General features: G+C 31.7%; 1 protein-coding gene and 1 long non-coding RNA gene across 8 annotated transcripts; both read left to right on the top strand.

The window, feature by feature from the left end:
* The first annotated feature begins 395 nt into the window (after positions 1-395).
* LOC120088163 lies at positions 396-7,197 on the top strand. 7 transcript variants are annotated; one of them, XR_005484837.1, is made up of 6 exons: positions 396-860; positions 1,666-1,889; positions 2,299-2,765; positions 2,856-2,925; positions 3,010-3,082; positions 6,969-7,197. It is a non-coding gene; the product is annotated as an uncharacterized LOC120088163 (long non-coding RNA). The 7 variants fall into 7 exon arrangements; XR_005484836.1 differs by lacking the exon at positions 6,969-7,197 and adding an exon at positions 3,847-4,075; XR_005484838.1 differs by lacking the exon at positions 6,969-7,197 and adding an exon at positions 3,847-4,075 and having other exon boundaries at positions 2,296-2,765.
* A 4,770-nt stretch (positions 7,198-11,967) lies between these two features.
* On the top strand, positions 11,968-19,970 carry LOC120088314 (probable flavin-containing monooxygenase 1). The gene is made up of 5 exons (XM_039045528.1): positions 11,968-12,600; positions 16,906-17,146; positions 17,242-17,417; positions 17,497-17,852; positions 19,365-19,970. Exons 1-5 carry the CDS (start codon positions 12,157-12,159, stop codon positions 19,705-19,707), a joined length of 1,560 nt encoding a protein of 519 aa, XP_038901456.1. The 5' UTR covers positions 11,968-12,156; the 3' UTR covers positions 19,708-19,970.
* The last annotated feature ends 1,437 nt before the right edge of the window (positions 19,971-21,407 follow it).

The raw sequence follows: 21,407 nt of genomic DNA, 5'->3' as shown, positions 1-21,407 counted from the left end.
TGATGTTTATTTTTTACAGTTAATATCCACTTATAGAAGTCTATCATTGATAGTCAATTTAGTGAATTTAATTAATAAAGTTGAATCTCTTACTAAAGTATAAGTGGAATTCTAGAAGTTATCACTAATAGTATAACATCCTGCGCGTTTGTAAAGGCAAATTTTTTGTCTTTGTAGTGATTGAGGACATTTTGGTCAAAGTTGGATTTAATTTTAGTCCATGAGAAAATAAAGATTTTATTGGGAGAATCAGGTCAATTCTGAAATTTGGGGTGTAAAGGGAGAAGGAGAGTATTTTATATATGTGTGTGTGTGTAATTTTGTGTTTTAAAGGATAAAAATAAAATAAAATAGAATAACTAATACTTATTTTATATTATTTTATTTTCATTTTCTTTTATCTTATTTCTTCTTTTTTTAAAAAATCCTTTTCTTCAAACTCTCACCCCTCCCTTCATCACGAACGCCCCCCTTTGCTCGCATCTCCCTCGCCGCCACAGATCCCAACCGTGCCATCTTTCGTCCACCAGTCGTTGTGCCCTAGCCCGCACCTCACGCCGCGCCAGATCGAGAGTTTTTCAGCCCCGACTTTAGCTCCAGCCACCCCCTCACCCAGCCTCAGTCGTCGCTTGCTGTCCAGCCTCGATCGTCGCTCGCCGCCGATCGAAGCTCGCCAAGCCAGCCTTCCTTCCTAGTTGCACCGCGCGAGATTTTCCCTTCACGGCTCGTTTCGCCTGCCGTCGCTGGTTCGCTCCTCTAGCTGTCGGTCCGTGCCGGTCGTCGGCTGAGCTAGTCGGCCTTCTTCATCTGAAACACTACCCAACCCCCGTTAGTGGCTTTACTACCGGATCTGTTGTTGGGTAAGTTGTTTGATATCTTGGTTGTTTTAGAGTGCCCATCGATTTGGTGAGAGTTTTGGGGTCAAGATTTAATCTGCCTTTATTTGTTTATTTTGGTTTCTTAGCCGTCTTCCATTGGAAGAAGGATCTGACTGGAGAGATTTTGGACATTTGAATCTTGAGGGTAGTTGTAGAGCAGGATTCGTTGAGTAAGTTGATTAGTGATGATTGAATTAAATTTCGTGTGTTTTCAAAGGTTGAAATTTAATATCGTGTTTTGTGTTAAGGGAAATGAAATCAAAGTTCTGTTTTTGTCGACTATTCGCTTGGATTAACATTTAAATCTGGCTCGAGATAAGTAATCTTAATATTGGAATAACCTCTACAAGAATAATTTTGTTGATTGTGAGGTTTAATGGACTCTTTAGAAAAGATATATGAGCATGTGATAATTTTTCATGTTATAGGTATGGGCATGATTTTAGAATTTTAAGAGATATTAAAAGGACGATTGAGCATGACTCTAAATTATGAGTTAAGTGGCACTAGCATAGGTGAGAGTTAGACATTTATCGATGTATATAGTTATGTGATTTATTATGAAAGTATGTATGTTATATGATGTATTATGAAATTTCGAACGTTTGATTGTTTACATGATTTAGTGCATGAAAGTGATGTGCTAGAGTTGATCCATTTAAAACTAGATTAAATACATATGTTGAGGTTAATTAACATGACGTTGATGAGGAGATTTTAGAGGGCTTAGGATTATGTGAATGTTATTTGTAATATGAAGTTAGATGCAACCTTTTTTTCTTTCCAGATTATTTGACTACATGAAAGTGATGCATGTTCGAGGGCGCTAGTACATGAAAGAGATGTACTAAGGATGGTGTGTATGAAAGTGATACATACCTAGAGGGTATTTAAATCTATAATTACTATTAGAAAATAACAATCACATTATGACAGACACGTAAGAGGTGCACACTCAGTGGGTCATGTGTATACGAAAGAGGTGTATACATAACCATGTGTACAAAAAAGGTATGCATCCCTACATTCATAGAAAGGATCTAGGGTGTACGAAAAGGTACACTGTAACACCCCACACATTTTTTTAGTAATAATGTAATTTCAGCAACTTTATTATTTGGAATTTCAATAATTTTCATTAGTTGGAGGGTTTTTTTTTTTTTTTTTTGGAATTTTGGACATTTAAGAGTAATTACTGTAATTTGATTATTGAAGTTGGAAATTTATGTTGGAAATTGATGACAGGAATTAATTCCAAATTGGAAAATGAGGGAATTTAAGAAAATAATGGGTATTAGGAGAAGAATAAAATAAATAAAATAAAATATATTATTTTATTTAATCCTTCCCTTTTCTTTCTTTTTTTTTTCTCTCTTTTCTTTCTCTTTTTCTTTTCTCTCTCCCCCCTTTCTTCTAGCAGCCACCGAGACCCCCTCCCCCGACCTCCATTGCTCCGTCGCCGCCTCAGTCACCCAGCCTCATCAGTCGCCAGATCTGAGTCGAAACTCTCTCAGCCACACCGCCCAGCCTTCAGTCGTCGCCCAAATCGGAAATCGGATGTCTACCGTGCGCTGCGCTTCTGCATAAACCCAGTCACTCACATCTGTGCCATCTTCGTATGATTCTCCTCAGTCGCGTCTCCGACCGTCGAACCTCGATGGTACCACTCGCCAGCCTACACTGGTCTCCATGGGTTGTAGGTCATCGCCCAAAGTCTTGAGTTTCGCTGTCATTCACGCCCAGATCCGAAGACCCACACCCAGGCGGCCACCACTATGCCTCACTTTTGGGTCGCTTGCCGTCAGTCACGCAAAGGTGCTTCAGATCCATCGTTTCTCGTCGTTTGTGCTGCCAACAATAAGGGTCGTCGGAACTTGTGGATTTGGGGTAAGTTTATGCTATTTTAATTGGATTTATTGGCTAATGGTATTATGCTTCAATCTATTGACACATATTTGTTTGGGTTTTAAAATCGAGTTTTGGAGAAACTTTAAAGTCAAAAGTGTGGTGTCAAGAGGATTTGGACGTAGTTTCGACAAGCTTTTGGGTAAGTTGTGCTGGTAATTTGGGAATGATTTAATGTTTAAAAATTGGGCTTAAAGGTTAAGATCGATTTTTGTCCATGTTCTAGGATCTCATTCAAAAGTTGTGGAAAGCTAGAAAGGAGTTTGTTCACTTGACTTAACTTTTGGACTTTATTTAAGGTAAGTAATCTTAACACAAGTCAGGCTTTAGTTGTATGCTAGCATGGTGAGTGTATGTTATGGTAAATTGTTAGCATATTGATTGATAGTATGACCTTAATCAAAGTATGTTCTAGCACGAGTTCTAAATCGTTTAAATACACACCTAAGCATTTGATCGTTAGTATATGATGGTATGTGTTTTCATATGTCGACGTCTGACCTGCTGGTGTTGAGGCATACTTGTATGTTGTAGAATTATAATGTAAGGTTTACATGAATGTTGTATATTATGTTGTTGAGGATTATGTGTATGTGATGGAGCCATGGTACCAAAGATTTCATGTATGTTTTAGAATTGTATAGTGTTGATTCTTTGAATGTTGAAACTGTGTGAATATCCTCATTGATTAGTTAGATGCTCACCAGTTTTGTGTTTCCTTCGGGATTCACCAGTTTGTGTTTCCTTCGGGATTCACCAGTTTTTGTGTTTCCTTCGGGATTCACCAGTTTGTGTTTCCTCCGGGATTCACCAGTTTTGTGTTTCCTCCGGGATTCACCAGTTTTGTGTTTCCTCCGGGATTCACCAGTTTGTGTTTCCTTCGGGATTCACTAGTTTTGTGGGCATACTTAACTACAATAGGATAGGACTTAGTCTCTTGTTTGTTTCATGTATTTATGTGCCATATGCGAATATCTAGAGAACATAGATGTCTAGCCTGACCCAGTGGTGGGGCTACTTACTGAGTATTTCATACTCATTCTTTCTTATGTTGATGTTTCAGGAAAAGGTAAAGATGTATCAGCGATGGCGTAGCGGAATTCGTGATCGTGTCACTGGGACTAGACCTTTTCGCTTCCGCATTTTGAAATATGTTATTTGGTTTTACTGTTTACAATTTATTACTAAGGATTATTTCTATTATATGCCTTTGATTAGCCTTTAAGAATTTTAGGTACCCTATTAACTGTTTAAACAATTGCATTTAATAAACATCTTTTGAACTTCTCTTATTTAATTAGCATTTATTTCAAATAACTGAGCGTAATTTTTAAATTCTGTGCATGCATTTATTTTAGAAATGGCCTTACCTAAGTCTAAGGGGGTCGGGTCGTTACAGTTGGATCAGAGCCCATGTTTTGGGTTCTGTAGACTGACTTACTATGTAAGTCTAGATTGTCCCTGTGGCCCATGAACGGATTCCTCGTCATCGCCAGGTACGTCTTATCAATTACAAGTTTTATGATAGTTGTGCATTAAAATATTTGTTTAGCTTAAATGCATCAGTTATGTTTTAATGCTAGGTCAGTGACTCGTTAGAAGTTATTATAAGAGGATTATCAGGTACGACACTACAAAAGGAGAAAAATAAAATAAAGTAAATTATGGGGTCACTTGGCGTTAGTTAATCTCATGGAAATTATGTTAGAAACGAACAAATATATACCTCAGTTCAGCAATGCTTAAGATTGATGAAACTATGTAGAGTTATGACAATTTAGGAATGAAGATATTTAAATGTTTATACCAAAGAATAAAATTATCGAGACAAGAATTGATCAAGGACTAGTGTTATATTTTGTGTTGGATAGTGCAATCGGTAGTAGTATAAATTTCTTCACAGGCCACTTAAGTATAAGGTTAAAAGTTGTTTTATGGATAAGAATGAGAAAAAGAAGAGACTATGGAGTTATTAAAGATTCTGAGATATTAAAAACCCAACATTTCAAGAAGAATTTTAGAAAGGATTCATAAGTCATAATCATTTGGGTAATACTACAACTTGATGAACTAGGTAAAGTATGTATAATGATATAAAGAATTCTTTTGGAATATCTATCTAGGTAGATGTCATTAAAGGAAGTTAAAATAGTTGGACATGACCTTGGACTTAAAGGGGTTAAAGCAAGGTGTTATTTGTTTAGGTTGAAGGATTATTTTAGTATACCTAGACTAAACCCAGAGCCTTATTGTGTTAAGGAGATCCAAGTTAGACAGATTTGAAGAAACAAAATTCTTTTGGAGTTTAAACGTATGCAAATTGGCAAAGAGGAATTCTACATGATGGAAATTCTTAGTGAGAGAGATAAGATTTATGGAGGAATTAAGTAAAATATAATTTAGTAAAGAGATTATGTTCTACATGGAAAGTGGAAAAAAAAAGGAGGTGTCTTGAATTTAGTGGTTTTATCAAAGATAAGTGTGAATGAGAGAAAAGTATTCAAGAAAGTTTACTCTTTTGGAAAGAGCAAGAAATTTAATGTGTCGAAACTCCTAGTTAAGTATGGTTTGAAGGCTTGATAAAAGGGGTTACAAGGTATTTGTTTTGGTATAAAAGAAAAATATCTAATGATCATGTGGGACTTTGGGACAATATGTATTAGATGGAAAGATAACTTACATAGATGATTTGGTATGGAACTTTGTTTTAACACAAGAATCTGTTGTCGAAATAGAAGGTCGAGAAGGGATAAGCTAAAATGGAGTTACTAGTAGCAGTAGATGATCGAGAACTATTGACATGGTATGTTGAGGCTTCATTAGTTAAGAGGTAAATCATTGAGGGCATTAGTAAGAGTTAAGGGATTTTGAGTTTGTGTGTTAGTTGGAAACATGAACTAGAAAGACCATCAAGTTGATTGAGAAAAGAAAATAATCCAACTCGAGGTAGACAATAATGGTATATGCACAAAAGTAAGTAACTTGGATCTTCCGATATAAGCATTAGTATAAGGGATATACTTGGCAATAAAGTTGAGTTGATAGTAAGAAGTTACTAAAAGTGGGTTTGGAGCATTACTAAATAGTATGTATTCTCTTGCATGGGCAATGAGTTAACTAGTTTTAGGGAGTACGAGTAATCCAAGCTAGGACTTATGAATCAAGAAGGTTTTATCGTTTTAAAAAAAATGACTTTAAGGATCAATTATGGTTATTACGAGGTTATGGAAATGTGTTATCAATTGACTGACGCTTTAGCATCTAAGGACTTCAAAACCTTATTTTTCAGAGGGAATTTTAGACTCATCTGCAACAGGGTCTAACTAATGATATGTGATTGTTTTAAGGCTAAAGAATAATATGAGGATTGGCTCAAGCAAATTTTATAGCCCATGACAGCATAGAGCCTCACGATGAGTTTCTCATGAATGTGAGACTTAATTAGACAGAGTTATTCTCAGACATGTAGACCCTAGGAAAGACATCATAGTTGGTGCTTCTAGAGTAAAGCAGTTTTCCATTGACTAGATTTGTTATGGTACATATCTTCAGATGATGCATTATATAGTATGACCAGTTTCTTCACTGCACATATGAAGTTTTCCCAGTGACATGGTAGGCTCAGATATATGTTTTTAGTATATAATACTTTCTTAACTTCATGGCCGTTTTCACAGTTCTCAGCTCTAACGTGTAGAAGTGTTGCTGATTTTCAACATCTTAAGTTTCAAAGTTATTTATGGAAGGGGTTGTTACACCTCTTTTGGTACTAGTTTTAGTTATTTCTTTCGGGATTCACCAGTTTGTGTTTCTTTCACGATTCACCAGTTTTGTGTTTCCTTTGGGATTCACCCGTTTGTGTTTCCTTCGGGATTCACCAGCTTGTGTTTCCTTCGGGATTCACCAGTTTTGTGTTTCCTTCGGGATTCACCAGTTTTGTGTTTCCTCCGGGATTCACCAGTTTTGTGTTTCCTTCAGGATTCACCAGTTTTGTGTTTCCTCCGGGATTCACTAGTTTTGTGGGCATACTTAACTACAATAGGATAGGACTTAGTCTCTTGTCTATTTCATGTATTTATGTGCCATATGCGGGTATCTAGAGGACATAGATGCCTAGCCTGACCTCAGTCGTGGAGCTACTTACTGAGTATTTCATACTCATTCTTTCTTATGTTGATGTTTCAGGAAAAGGTAAAGATGTACCGGCGATGGTGTAGCGGAATTCGTGATCGTATCACTGGGACTAGACCTTTTCGCTTCCGCATTTTGAAATATGTTATTTGGTTTTACTGTTTATAATTTATTACTAAGGATTATTTCTTTTATATGTCTTTGATTAGCCTTTAAGAATTTTGGGTACCCTATTAACTGTTTTAACAATTGCATTTAATAAACATCTTTTGAACTTCTCTTATTTAATTAGCATTTATTTCAAATAACTAAGCGTCGTTTTTAAATTCTGTGCATGCATTTATTTTAGTAACGGTCTTACCTAAGTCCTAGGGGGTCGGGTCGTTATATACACACTCAGTGGGTTATGTGTATACGAAAGACATGTATGCATAACCATGTGTACGTAAGAGATACATATCCAATAGGTTATGTATATACGAAAGAGATGTATGCATAACTATGTGTACGAAAGAGGTACACGACCCTACATTCATAGAGAGAACATGGTGTATACGTAAGAGGTGCACTCTAGGGGAAAGGAAAAAAGAGTGAGCCATGTAAGGGAAATCTTCAAGTCCCACTAGTAGAGAGTTTCAGTTCATGTTGCATTTATTGGACATAAATGTTTATGCTAACTCTGGTAGTGGGGTTACTTACTGAGTACATGTTTCTGGTAAAGGTAGGGACACACCGGCGAATGACAAGCGAAATCCATGATCAAGCCACTGGGACAAGTTTTATACTTTCGCTCATGATGTTTAGATTTCTTTCATGTTTTTCAACCTTCAGTCTTGATGTTTGAACTTACTGTTTAGTATTCATTTCCAATCTTTTACAATTTTCTAGACTCATTAATTTCTAATTACGATTTATGGGTACCCTGTTATTTGACTTTTCTTTTTATTTAATTTTAATGAAAATCCTTTATTTAACTTTATTTATCTAGCATTTATTTCGTTATGAAAATGTGTCATTTTAAATTCTATGCATGCATATGTATAGTAACGGCCTACCTCGAGTCCTAGGGAGTCAGGTCATTACAAATGACATGTTATCAGTGATAGAAGCTATCAATAATATTGATAACATGTTATTTGATAGTAAAACGGAATGACAGAAGTTATCTCTGATAGTGTGTTATCATTGACAGAAGCTATAATTGATAACTGTGATATAAGTAATATCGGTGATATCAGTAATAAAACATAGGTAATATCTATATATCGATGATGTCAATGATATAAAAGTCAATTCCATTTTATGAAAGTCTATCATTGATAGTCACTGCTAAAAGTTATCAGTGATAGCCACCGATTGAAACTATCAATGATAGTCATAACTATCTATATCAGTGATATGACTTAAGTATATATCAATGAAATGAATGAATTAATGATATTTGATATGACTTAGGTAAATATTAGAGATAGTAACTTATACTATTAATAGACTTCTATCACTTATAGCTTTGAATGTTATCTTAGAAAGATGATAGTTTCCTTTCAAAAGTTGATAACTACTCATAAAAGTCTATCATTGAACCGATAACCTTAGGTGTTAATATTTTAAATTTGATTCCAATTGATCAAAGTATATCAATGATAGCCATTGAAAATTGATAGCAAATTGAAAGGTGATATTTCAAATGTTACTATTTTAAGGTTGTATTAATATTTCTCAAATTGAAAGTTATCACCATAGTAGCTATCAGTGATAACAACTAATAGTCGTTACCGATAGTTTTTATCAGTTATAATTTTTAATTTGAGAAAATCGGAAGAAGAAACGTGAAATGGTGGGTTGATGTGGGTTTTTTAGTCATTTACTTATATTCCTATCATCGATAACTGATATTAGTGATATTTGGCACTAATTTTGTGTCATATCCCTAATATGCATATCCTTATTCTACATTTTTTACTTTTTTGGTTCTGACTATTATTTATGCAACTAGTCGTTTGGTTTTTTATTTTTTTAAATTAAGTATATAGTCACTACTTTCACCTCTAAATTTCGTCCTTAATTATTTACATTTTACCAATAGTTTAATAAACCAAACCAAAATTTAAAAAATAGCTTTTAAAAAGTTTTTTTTTTTTTTTGTTTTTAGAATTTGGCTAAGAATTCAATCATTGTATTTGATAAAAATGTAGATTATCATAAGAAATAGAAAGAATATAGGCTTGATTTTTAAAATAAAAAATAAAAAACGAAATGATTATCAAACACATATGCATGTATTTTTTTTATCCACATACCCACGTAATTTTATTGCCTAAATCATCACCTATTCACGTAGTTTTTTTTTATGGCCACATATCCATTTCATTATAAATGCTTAAATAATCATTTATTCACGTTGTTTTTTTATATCCACATACACACGTTGTTTTTATATATCCACATACTCACGTTATTGTAAATGCATAAATAATCACCTAATCACATAGGTTTTTATACTCATTGTTCGCACGAGATTTCAAGAGAAATTTATTTTGTAGAACTTGAACTTTGTATTTGTATTAATTTTGTAGAAAGTGGGTGCAATCTCTAATACATAATATTTTGATGCTTTTAAAATAAATTATAGTATTTAAGCTAGTTGATCTCGGCCTTTGGGCTTGTTTTATCTTCTTGGATGATCGGCCTTTAGGCTTGATGATTTTCTTGGACGATGGGCCTTTGGGCTTGTTGATCTTCTTAGACGATCGACCTTTGGGCTTGATATCTTCTTGGACGATTGGCCTTTAGGCTTGTTGATTTTCTTGGACGATGGACCTTTGGGCTTGTTGATCTTCTTAGACGATCGACCTTTGGGCTTGATATCTTCTTGGACAATCAGCCTTTGGGCTTGTTGATCTTTTTGGACGATCGGCCTTTGGGCTTGGTTGGCCTTGTTGATCTTCTTGGAGGATTAGTGTTCGCAAGAGGCTTCTGGGGAAACTTGTTTCATGGAGTTGAACTTGGAGTTGATGTTGATGTTAATTTGATGCGATGTAGTTTGATAGTGCTTGATCCTCTAATTCTCTCTCGACTGAATATGTACGTTGATGTATAGAAACGGGGCGTGTGGATGTTCTTGAGTTTCGAGTATTGGAAGAATACTTGTATCTTCAAATGACTTCAATATTCAAGAGTGTTCAGAATGTTTGTATTTTCAAAGGACTTTAGCCTTCAGAATGCTTGTATTTTCAAAGGACTTTTAGTCATCAAGTGTGCTCAGCTTCAGGAGTCAAAGAATCTTCTGATTGTAGAGAATTCCCTCTAAGCTCTATGGAATGCGAAATTGTTCACCTTTTGAAATGAGAAGAGTATCTCTATCTATAGGGCTCTCTGATGGGCTCCATGGACTTGAACCTGGTTAGCCCATGGGTTTGGGCTTGGTTGGTCCATGGGTCTGGCCTTTAGACCCAATTAATTGGATTTGGGTCTGATTTGACATTTGGGTTAAATTCAATCTATTTTTTTTTAGCAAAGTTGAATTTTAACCCAAATAATAGTATAAATTGAGCCAAATTAATCTTATATGATTCGACGGTCATGATGAAACCACGTGGTGTCATTGGACTTTGTCTTCAACTTCTATTCAAAACACATGTTCACTCCTAATTGGTCCGATGATTTGGAATTTGGTCATTAATTTAGTAAATGATGTGGCAATTTGTGATTGGTCCAAAATTTCTCCTTCAACACCCACATATGCATGTAATTGTAACTGCTTAAATAATCACCTATACACGTCATGTCTTTTTCACATTTATATAAACAATACTTCTTTTTCAAGAAAAAGAAACTAATACTTAGCAAAATGTTACCATGGAGATTAAATTGTAAAAGAATACTAACTAGAGAAGCGACATAATGAAAATTATAAAATTATCATTTGTAGAAAACAATCCAAAAAAGAAGAAAAAGCGAAAAATAATTTGAAGTCCATAGGTATTTCCATTTTCAGATATGAAGCTTTATAATCAAAATTCTACGGATTTTTCTAATGCTAATTGACAAATTTAGAGTGTTGGTATTTAATTTAAAAAATAAGTTATTTTGGAAAAAAATTTGAGTGTTCGGTAATCATTCAAAATAGCTTTTGAAATGTATTTTTAATAATTTTGTTAAAAATATTTAAATAAAAATGAATTTGTTTTTTCTTAAATCAATCCAAATGGACCCTTAATCAATTTGTAACAATTTTATTCTTAAACTTTCTTATAATTTGTATCGATTTTATTCTTAAACTTTCTTACAATATTTGAAACTTATTCAAATATTTTAATCCAAAAATATATTATACAAAAATAAATAAACATATGATTTTATTAAACCTAAAATTGAAATATTCTAAATTTATTATGCTCTATAAATTTGAAGATTAATTAGATAAAAACTACTCGTTCCTTAAAATTTTAATCTAACTTCTTTTATAAAATAGAAAAAGATTCATCTTATATAGCTTAAAATACCGTTGTGATACTTATAATTTGAATTTTTTTTAATTTTAATCTATATACTTTCAAATAACTCTTAAATTCAGTTTTGACGGTTGGCTTATTGTTTGATATTTTATAAAAAGATTTGTTATCAATTAACATATTTACTATCAATTTAAAAAACATATATTTGTATATTATATTTTCCTTTATAAAAAATTATTATTATAATTTAACTAATTTCAATATAAACTAACTCTCTAAACTAAGTTTAAGATTTATTGAAAGTATAGAAAGATTAAAATTCAACTATCTTCAAAACTCATAACTGAAAAAATGATTTTCATACTTATATACAATATTTAAAATATCAATATTGGCAGCAATATCAAAGTCTTAATTTTACGGAAATTTCAATAGAAATATTGGTAAAATTTCAATTTTGATGAATATTACATCAAAAATTCAAAAAATAAATTTAAATAAATTTATAAATATTTTATAATTTTTAAATAAACTAATATATCTAACCATTTTATATTTATATAAATGATATTTTGGTTTCGTGGATTTTTTTAATTTTCCATCGTTTATTTATTCAGTCGGTGTTCTGCACCACAATTGCACGGTTCATTCAGCAACCGAGAAGCCCTCAAGAAACAGACCACAAATTTGGGATTAAGTTGCCGCTTTTATTACTCTTTAACCTAATTTTGTTTTCAGAGAAGAAAAACACCGGTTTCAGCGATTTTCAGGGGAAATCGGAGACGATGGAATCGAAAAAAGTGGCGATAATCGGAGCCGGAATAAGCGGATTAGCTGCCTGCAAATTCACTTTATCCAAAGGATTTACTCCGATTGTGTTCGAGGCCAGAGGCGACATTGGCGGCGTTTGGACCGAGACGCTCCAGACGACGGCGCTGCAGACGCGGAAAGACATGTTCCAGTTCTCCGATTACCCTTGGCCGAAATCTGTGACTGAAGCATTTCCGAGATATAATCAAGTTCTCGATTACCTCAGATCTTACGCTGAACATTTCGGATTGTTGAAGCATATCAGATTAAACTCCAGAGTTCTTAGTATCGATTGTGAAGGCTGCTCTGATGAGGAGATTGAAGGTTGGAGTTTTTGGGGCGGCTCCGGCGACGCTTTCGCTGAAGGGCGTAAATGGAGGCTCAATATCGTTGATGCTCGAACTAATGTTCCGGTCGAGGTGAGTTTACCATTTCCTTTCTCACTGCCTCCGCATAATAAAAATCCTCTCTCTCCGTTCCTTTCCTTAATCACATACTTTCCTTTTTAGAAATTATTTCAAATGAAAAAACTGAAAAAAAAAATATATATATATTTATTATTAGATATTAGTTTATTATTGTCTATCAACATCTATTATTAATAATTTTCAATTTTGATATATTTTATAAATATTTTAATTTATTTTTCTATATTTAAAAATTCTCCATTTTTCTATCAATTATTTTTTTAAAAAAATACACAATTATCGCATGATAATTTTTTAGAATAATAAATAGATTGAATTTGACTATTTTTTAATTTAAAAATCTTTCCGACTATAGGTAATACTCTAAACTTTTAATTATAAAATCTATATTAGTATTGAAATTGAACCTTAAAATTTATATAAAAAATAGTGATAGAAATTAGACTACAAATCAAAATTATATAATAAATACAATTTGTACGATTATATACATTTGAGATCACAAGAACAATTGATAGATTGCTCAGATACTTGATTGATTTCTATAGAAAAAAAATGTAATATTAAAAAAAATGTCACGTGGTCTTGCGTGCAAAAAAGTTTTTTTTTCCCTATTTTTTCACTTGAATTAAACGTAGATGTTTTTAACCTACTTTTTAACTTTCAAAATATGTTATACAACTTTTAACCTTTTGAATTATTAGTTGATGTTTTAATTATATCTAATAGTTATTACACTTTAACATATATCCAAAAGTATTTAAATTTTAATTTTTTGTCTAATATATCACTAAATTTTTAATTTTTGTTAAATAAATTTGTGCATTTTGAAAAATATTGAATACCTCAACAACCTATTTAGCAAAATTATTTCCCCACCCACACTCATTTATGACCTATTTATAAACTTATTGAATATTATACCTATTTAAATTGAATCATGTGTCACTCAATTTAAATTCAATAAATTTGTAAATTAAAAAAGAATTGAATAGATCAATGATCTATTTTACACAAAATTTAAATCTCAATAAATTTCTAATATAAAGTCTCCCAGTCTAGAGATTTATGTTAGAGCTTATTGACTTATTGAACATGAAATTAGAAAGTTAATTAATCTATTACACGTTTTTTAAAAACCAAAAAATATTACAAAAGTAAAAACCTACACACTGATTGTAATCTTGAATGTTTAAACATCTGTTAAGATTGAGTTTATGAGTATCTAAAAATATTATTTTACATTTTAAAAATACTTTGTTTATGAATTTAAGAGTGAATCTAAAGTAGTGCTGAATTTACCTTTAATGGGATAAGTTATTGAGAGATGAAAGTTTTTTCCTAATAAAACAATTGTCTATTTGTGGCAATTTAGCTAATAAGCTTAGTTTAGCTGAAAATGAAAAGTTGATACACCATAGATGTGTGATGTTTACTGCTTTATTTTGTAAAAGAAACAAAAACTATTTGACCGTTTGGGAGTCCAAATCCTGACCAAATCTTATCAACTTTGTCTTTATCACTGCGTTTGATTACAATTATACTTTACAGTAACATAATAAATAAATAAGAAAATAAGAAAAAAAAAGATATTTTACGTCATAATAATAATAATAATAATAATAATTTGCCGCAAAAAATCTGTGGTAGTAATTTTAACTTGGCCCATTATGATAACGTTGTTATTATTGTTGTTTCCGTTTTTCTTTTGTTTCTTTTTAATAATTGAGCCTCTTTTTTTTTGTCCAGAAGTACGAAAATTAATCAATTATATAGAGATATTTTAGGATGTTTTGAAAGAGAAAAATAATCTTGATCCTAAATTTATTAGTTTTTACTTGCACTTCAATTTTTAGAAAGTGAAAGTTTTTCTCTAAATATTGTTTTTAACAAATTTTTTTCTCGTGTTCAATTAATTATGAAACGTAAGTAGAATATGAAATTGATGAAACTTTAAGAAAAATGATATTAGCCTTGAATCTATGTTGAAGTTTATGAATTTTGATAAAGTTATTCAATGGTTAACTTGTGTAGCAGTCTAAATTATTTTTGTGTCAAACTTTGTTTTGTTGAAATTAATAAGTTAAAAAAATTTCTACACGTAAAATAAATTAGTGGATGAATTAGTAAAAATTAAATTGAGGGTAAACTTTTAACTCTTATTTAAGTTTAAGGTTTAATTTGATAATTTTAAAAAAAAATTTAGTGTCTAAATTTAAAAGATCTAACAAGTTTAAGATCAATTTGATATATTTTGTCTTTTTCTTTTTTGTTTTTTATCCAATAATTTTATCCTTTTCTTTTTAATTGATTGTGTCTAAAGAATCTATTAATAGTAAAACTTTGTTTTGTACAAGAACTATTGGTGGTGGGACCTTTTTTTTTTTTTTTTTTTAATTTATTGTCATTATTATTAATTAATAAGTTTATAATGGCCTAAAATGAGTATATTTCAATTGACCTTAAATATGTACCTATATAATTAGATGTATAGTATCATTGTTAAAAAATTATAGATACTTAGTTAACGTAAATAATTAAATGTATAGCAATATTCTTAAAGAAGTGTAAATATAATAAAATCTATCGATAAAACAAATGTGTAGAAATTTTTGAATAGATAAAACAAATCAACAGGAATTTTTATCACTTTTATTTAATATAATGCAATTGCGAGAATGAGTTATCAAACTTCAAATCTTAAGAAGGCTAATTATTGTTGAGTTTAGGCTTGTTTTTGCATGATTTGATATGTATTCTTTTTGGTACAGAAGGGATTCAAACTATAGACTTTCTTAAGCACTAAAAGATACGGTAAGTTGAGCTATATTGAAGTAAGATATAACAAAGATTTTAAATTATGTTTTATCAATTTAAAGCTCAAATATCTTTTTTTTCTAAAATAAAACAACACTAATTAATAATTCAAATCAAATTTAATGTTTTATTGGGTTATATTTATTTTTTTGTGCAGTAAACTGATTCTTGAAAAAATTCCGAACTCTTTAAATTTAGTTCAGAAAATATCATGAGAGAATTATAACTGTTTCAATTAAATTTTTAAATTTTATATTCTTAAATATATGTAAACTAAACTTCTATAATGTTATATTTATACTAATTAAGTCTTATACGATATTTATCCAAATATAATGTAACTAATCACAGTTTAGGATTTAAATTATATTTATTTTAAGATTTTTTTAAAAAAAGTATCAATTAAAATTGGGTTATTGTCAAATATAAGAAAATGAGCCAACTTATTTATAAGTATAGCAAAATGTCATCTTTTATTATTATTATAGATTCATAGAAGTCTATAAATATTTATTACTAACACTGATAAATGGTTATCATGTCTATTACTAATAATAGTAACATTTTATTGTATTTGAAAATATTTTCAACAACCATTTAAGATAATAACCCATTATTAATAGGATTGTTTTCAAAATTTAAAAATAAAGTAAGATAATGGAAATTGTGTATGGATAACCCAAAAATTAGGCTCAAAATGTCGACTGATCGCATTTTTGGGAAAAAAAAAATGCCAAATGACTCTGTTGATGTCACGGATGAGTGAAGTTACAAATTTGTCCTTTCATTTTCTCTTTCTTATTTCTATGGCGTGATTGCCTTTTCTTCTTCAGCTCCGATGCAATTTTCTTCTTCTTTGGTGAATTTTCACCCTTTTGCTTGCTCAACGACCGAGCACGACCTTCGTTCCATGGTTTCGATGATTGTCATCCGTTCATTCTTTAGCAAGATCTGGTCAAAATCGACGAACCTCCTCCAATCGAACCAAAATTGACGACCCTCCTCCATTTTATACCCACATCTCGTCGAAATCAACGATATTTCTCCATTCCATTCTTTAGTAAGAGAGAGACTGAGAGTGAGATCGAGAGAGAGAAGTGCAAGTGAGAGAGGGGAAGAAAACCCATTTTGCAGTGGTGTGTGGCTCTACGGTAGATGTTTGTAGATTGTTCGATAGATGTTCGTTGATTAATTGTCACCGAGAGAGTTGGACTTTTGCATGTGTGTGTGTTTATACTTGAATATGATGTGATCATTTGGTTTTTTAAAAAAATTCAGGTCATTTGACATTTTAGATCAATTTTTGGGTTAGATGTACAAATTTCTCGAAGATAATAGGACCAAGATTTAAATTATATTATTATTATTATTATTATTATTTGATCAATCTAACGCCAAAATAGTATTTTAGTGCCATTGTGAAACTAAAAACCAAACGTTATAGAGCTCACAAGTCACAACAATGGCGGGAATTTGCAGGAGGTGGTGGTAGATTTCGTAGTACTCTGCATCGGCAGATTCAGCGACGTTCCAAACATCCCTGAATACCCTCCCAATGGAGGCCCCGAAGCTTTCAAAGCCGGTAAAGTTCTTCATTCTTTGGAATTTTCCGCCATGGATTTCGACACTGCTTCGAATCTCATCAAGGACAAGCAAGTCACCATCGTCGGTTTCATGAAATCCGGTATCGACCTCGCCATGGAATGCGCCAACGCCAATGGTAATTTCCCCTTTCAATATTTCTCAATTATTCCTCTTTCTCTGATCTCTCAATTTCTTCTTCTTCTTCTTCTTCTTCGTTTCTCCAATTTCTAGGCCCAAAGAAACCCTGCACGGTGCTCCACAGAACCAAGCACTGGAGCATTATTGATTATTATGCATGGGGGATCCCTCTGGCTTTTCTCTACATGAATCGATTCTCCGAGCTTCTGATTCACAAACCTGGCGAGGGTTTCCTTCTCTATCTCATCGCCCTCCTTCTTTCCCCAATTGTAATTATCTTCTTTCTGTCTCTCTATTTTCCTTTCTGTCTTCTGTCTGATTTGAAGTTTTAGGATTTTGTTTTTACAGAGATGGTTGTTCTCTAAGATCGTGGAAACCTACCTTACGAAGAAGCTAGGATTGGCCAAATACGGGATGATTCCGACCCAAAGCTTTCTGCAGGATATCAGCTCGTGTTTATTTGCAATAATGCCTGAGAATTTCTACGACAAAGTGGAGGATGGAAGCATTATCCTTAAGAAATCACAGGGTTTCAGGTTTTGTGAAGAGGGGATCATGATCGAAGGAGAGACCGAACCGATTCGCTCAGATTTGGTCATTTTGGCTACTGGATTCAAAGGTGATCAAAAGCTTAAAGAGATATTTGCTTCCTGTACGTTTCGAGATTACATGACGTTTCACGATTTAGCAGTTCCCATGTACAGGTTAGCCTTTCGATCTTCCTAAAATCTCTAAACCCTTCAACTATTGTATTGCTGTGGAAATTTTCTTGAATTTTTTTTAGTTTAAAGGTTAAATTTGGTTTTCCTGCTGAAACTGAAAGGTTAACATTGATAGAGACTAGTTTAGATTACAGAACTAAAATAAAACAAAGAAGTTTGCATTCTAGAGCAAATGAAATCTTAGTTCCGTGGGTAGATTCATCATAACAAAGGAGACCAACTTGAATCCATCCGTATGTCATTGTATCTAAACTGTAATATTTACAATCAGTTTATGAACAACCTTCCTGCTGTCGAAATTTATCTGTCAAATAGGGGAGAAATGGACTGAAAATATGTCTGTGCATTGAAAACGATGAATTGATTATTTTATATAGGATTTACATTAGCTTCTCATCATTCAGATTCGAGTTGATGGGTATCCATTTCATTTTGTCCATTCCTAATACAAGTTTATGGCCCCATTTAACTTGGATTACGAAATGGCTCATCTTGATTAAATATTCATTCCATAATAATAGGTTTTCATCATGATATTATAATTCGTTTTTTTTTAATATTTATGAATAGTTGAGTCAGTTTACACGCACCTCAACTATTCTCATGAGATAACTATTTGACTTTATTATATTTGATTGTTAAGGTAACTCTTAGTATACTAAATAAGTAGGTTGGCCTCCATGGCTTAAACTCAAAATCCGTTCCCTCTAGGTCTTTCATTATTTACATGTCTCTTGTTGATTACTAAGCTTAATAGTAACTAAGGAGGAAATGACATTATAGGACTTCACCATTGAATCCAAATGATTACTTGTACCGGTTTATTGTTAGGATACCTAATACCAGGAACAAAAGCAACACAAAGTGATATAAATATATTGCAATATCAAGAGAATTATAGCAATAGTCTTTTGAGAAGACTATCTCTCTCCCAAGTCCCATGATGGACCATCACACTAAAATGATCCATTCTTTTCTAAGATCTCTAACACCCCTATATAACCCAAACTACCTCTAGCGAATTACCATTATTTCCTTACTAATATATAACTAACATTTTCCACATATACTCCAAGTTTCGCATTCATCATTATCTTCTAGTTAATAAAAAATTATGACAGATAATACGCAATGGAGATGATCTCATAAGCATTTTTATCTACATTTCCTTCTACTCTAGATTTAGAGCATTTTCTGGTCATCAAACACTATGTATAACTTAGAACTTCCAGTTTCTTCAATGAGTTCATGATCGAGGATTGCAAATTGAAAAATCACATAGCATTTGCAATGTACAAATGTACAGGAAGGCACTGATCAAATTATGATTCAACTCCTATTTTATGATCTTATCATGTTAGAGTTTCGTCTTACCTAGGATTTAATATCTTACAAACATTTTAAAAAACAATACCAGCATCTCATTTAATTCTCCTTCGGTAAACATTGAGTTCTAATGATATTGCATGTTTCAATTTCGTCTCATCTGTCCAGGCAATGCATTCACCCTAGAATCCCACAGCTAGCTGTGATTGGATTTTCAGAAAGCGCTTCAAACTTATACACCTCAGAGATACGGTGTCGATGGTTGGCGGAGTTTATGGACGGCACATTCAAGCTACCGAGCATCAAGGAGATGGAGAAGGACATAGCCAACTGGGAGAAGAGTTTGAAGCTTTACGCGGGGCCTTTCTACAAGCGAGCTTCCATTGCCATTTTGCATATTTGGTACAATGATCAGCTCTGCAAAGACATGGGGTGGAACCCTAGGAGGAAAAAGGGCTTCTTTGCTGACTTGTGTTTGCCTTATGGCCCTTCAGACTATGCCTCACCTTGAAAAGTGGGGGAGAAAAAAAAACTCTGGCCTATTTGCCTATCACAGCTGCATTGCAAAGCTATTTGAACACCTTCCTCCTGTTCTTATGGCTTTTCAACCTGTTTTCTTTTTCCTCTCCACTTATGTAAATTAGTGAGAATAATCACTAAATAAGATATTCTATGTTATTTCTATTTTATCCCTTGTGTTCATGGAATAAACTTGATTAGTACATGATTGCTATTTTAGTTCTAAGTTATAAAGTATGTTGGTTGGAATGTGAATATGTGAATTTAATTAGGTTAAAATACTATTTCGATCCGTGTATTTTGGTGCTCGTTCAATTTTAGGCCACATATTTTTAAATATTTAACTTGTCCTTATACTTTTAACAAATTTTATATTAAGTCCTTGAATTTTTTTAGACAAGAACATAACAAGTAAACAGCCACGATGACTATTCTTGACGCTCCTCATCAAGAATGAGAAGAATGCTCCCTAAAAAAATATCTTGAAATTAATTTTTATTTAAATTATTTAAATAATAATTATAGTTTTCATGAATATGTTTAGGATTTTTATTATGAAAACGCTAAGGATAATAAATTTTTTTAAAAAAATAAATAATAAATTAGTAATAAATACTAAATTTTAGATATATTGAAAATACTGAGATTAAAATTAGACATTTGAAAGTATATGGATTAAGATTCTACAAATTTCAAAATATAGAGACTAAAATCGTGCTTTTAACCCCTTAATAAGATTTTGGAATTTGATAAAGTTTTATGATCAATTCATATGATTGCTTTGTCCATTTTGAGACTAGATTACTTATGGTTGATATTTTTATTGAGTTCTTTTGAGACTAGATTATTTTTGCTCACCGACTTAAGAATCTAAAAGTGACCTTTGGATGTTGTCATGACACTGTTTAACTTGTGTTGGACGCCAAACAACCTAAACGATAATAAATAAATAAAAATAACGAAATTAAACTTTTTTTTTCAAAGGATAATGAAATTAAACTATCTAGTTGTGCTATGTTATAATCAAGTTGCGAAATATCGATATCGATGGAAATATCGAGACTTCAAGATTATAGAAATATCGTTGGAAAGGAAAATTTTATAGAAATTGATGAAAATTATTATAATTACTTCATGAAACTTTGATTGGGGCTAGTTAAATTATAATCGGCCATTTTTAATTACCATTTCTATAAAATAAGACAACATTTACATGTATATTGTAAAATATCTATGTAAATGTCAATGAAAGAGTAAAAGTTTTAAAAAAATGAATTTTTTTTTACAAAATAATATCAATTATTGAAAATTAAGTGCAAAATTAAAGGATATGAAATATTTGCATATAAAATAATTGTAAATTCTTTATTATAAAATAAAGTGGATACAAAAATGAAAAATTGTAGCATTAAACTAACATAATATAATATAATAAGAATAGAAAATCATAATATTAAACATAAGTGAGATATAAAAACATCATTAAACATAATACAATATAATGAAAAAGAAAAAAAAAAAAAACACTCTATAAGTAGATAGAACTTGAGAGAAAATGAGAGAAATTTAAGAGAACTCACGTTAATTAAGTTTGAGATGAAATTATGTGAAGATTCAATGAAAAATATTTGAATGAAAATATGTGATTTCTTGAAAGCAAATATTTTTTTTATATTAAAAGAGAAAAATCTT

Source organism: Benincasa hispida, chromosome 10, assembly GCF_009727055.1.
Source record: "Benincasa hispida cultivar B227 chromosome 10, ASM972705v1, whole genome shotgun sequence".
Classification (NCBI taxonomy): Eukaryota; Viridiplantae; Streptophyta; class Magnoliopsida; order Cucurbitales; family Cucurbitaceae; genus Benincasa; species Benincasa hispida.
This window is presented reverse-complemented; position numbering and strand designations above follow the sequence as displayed.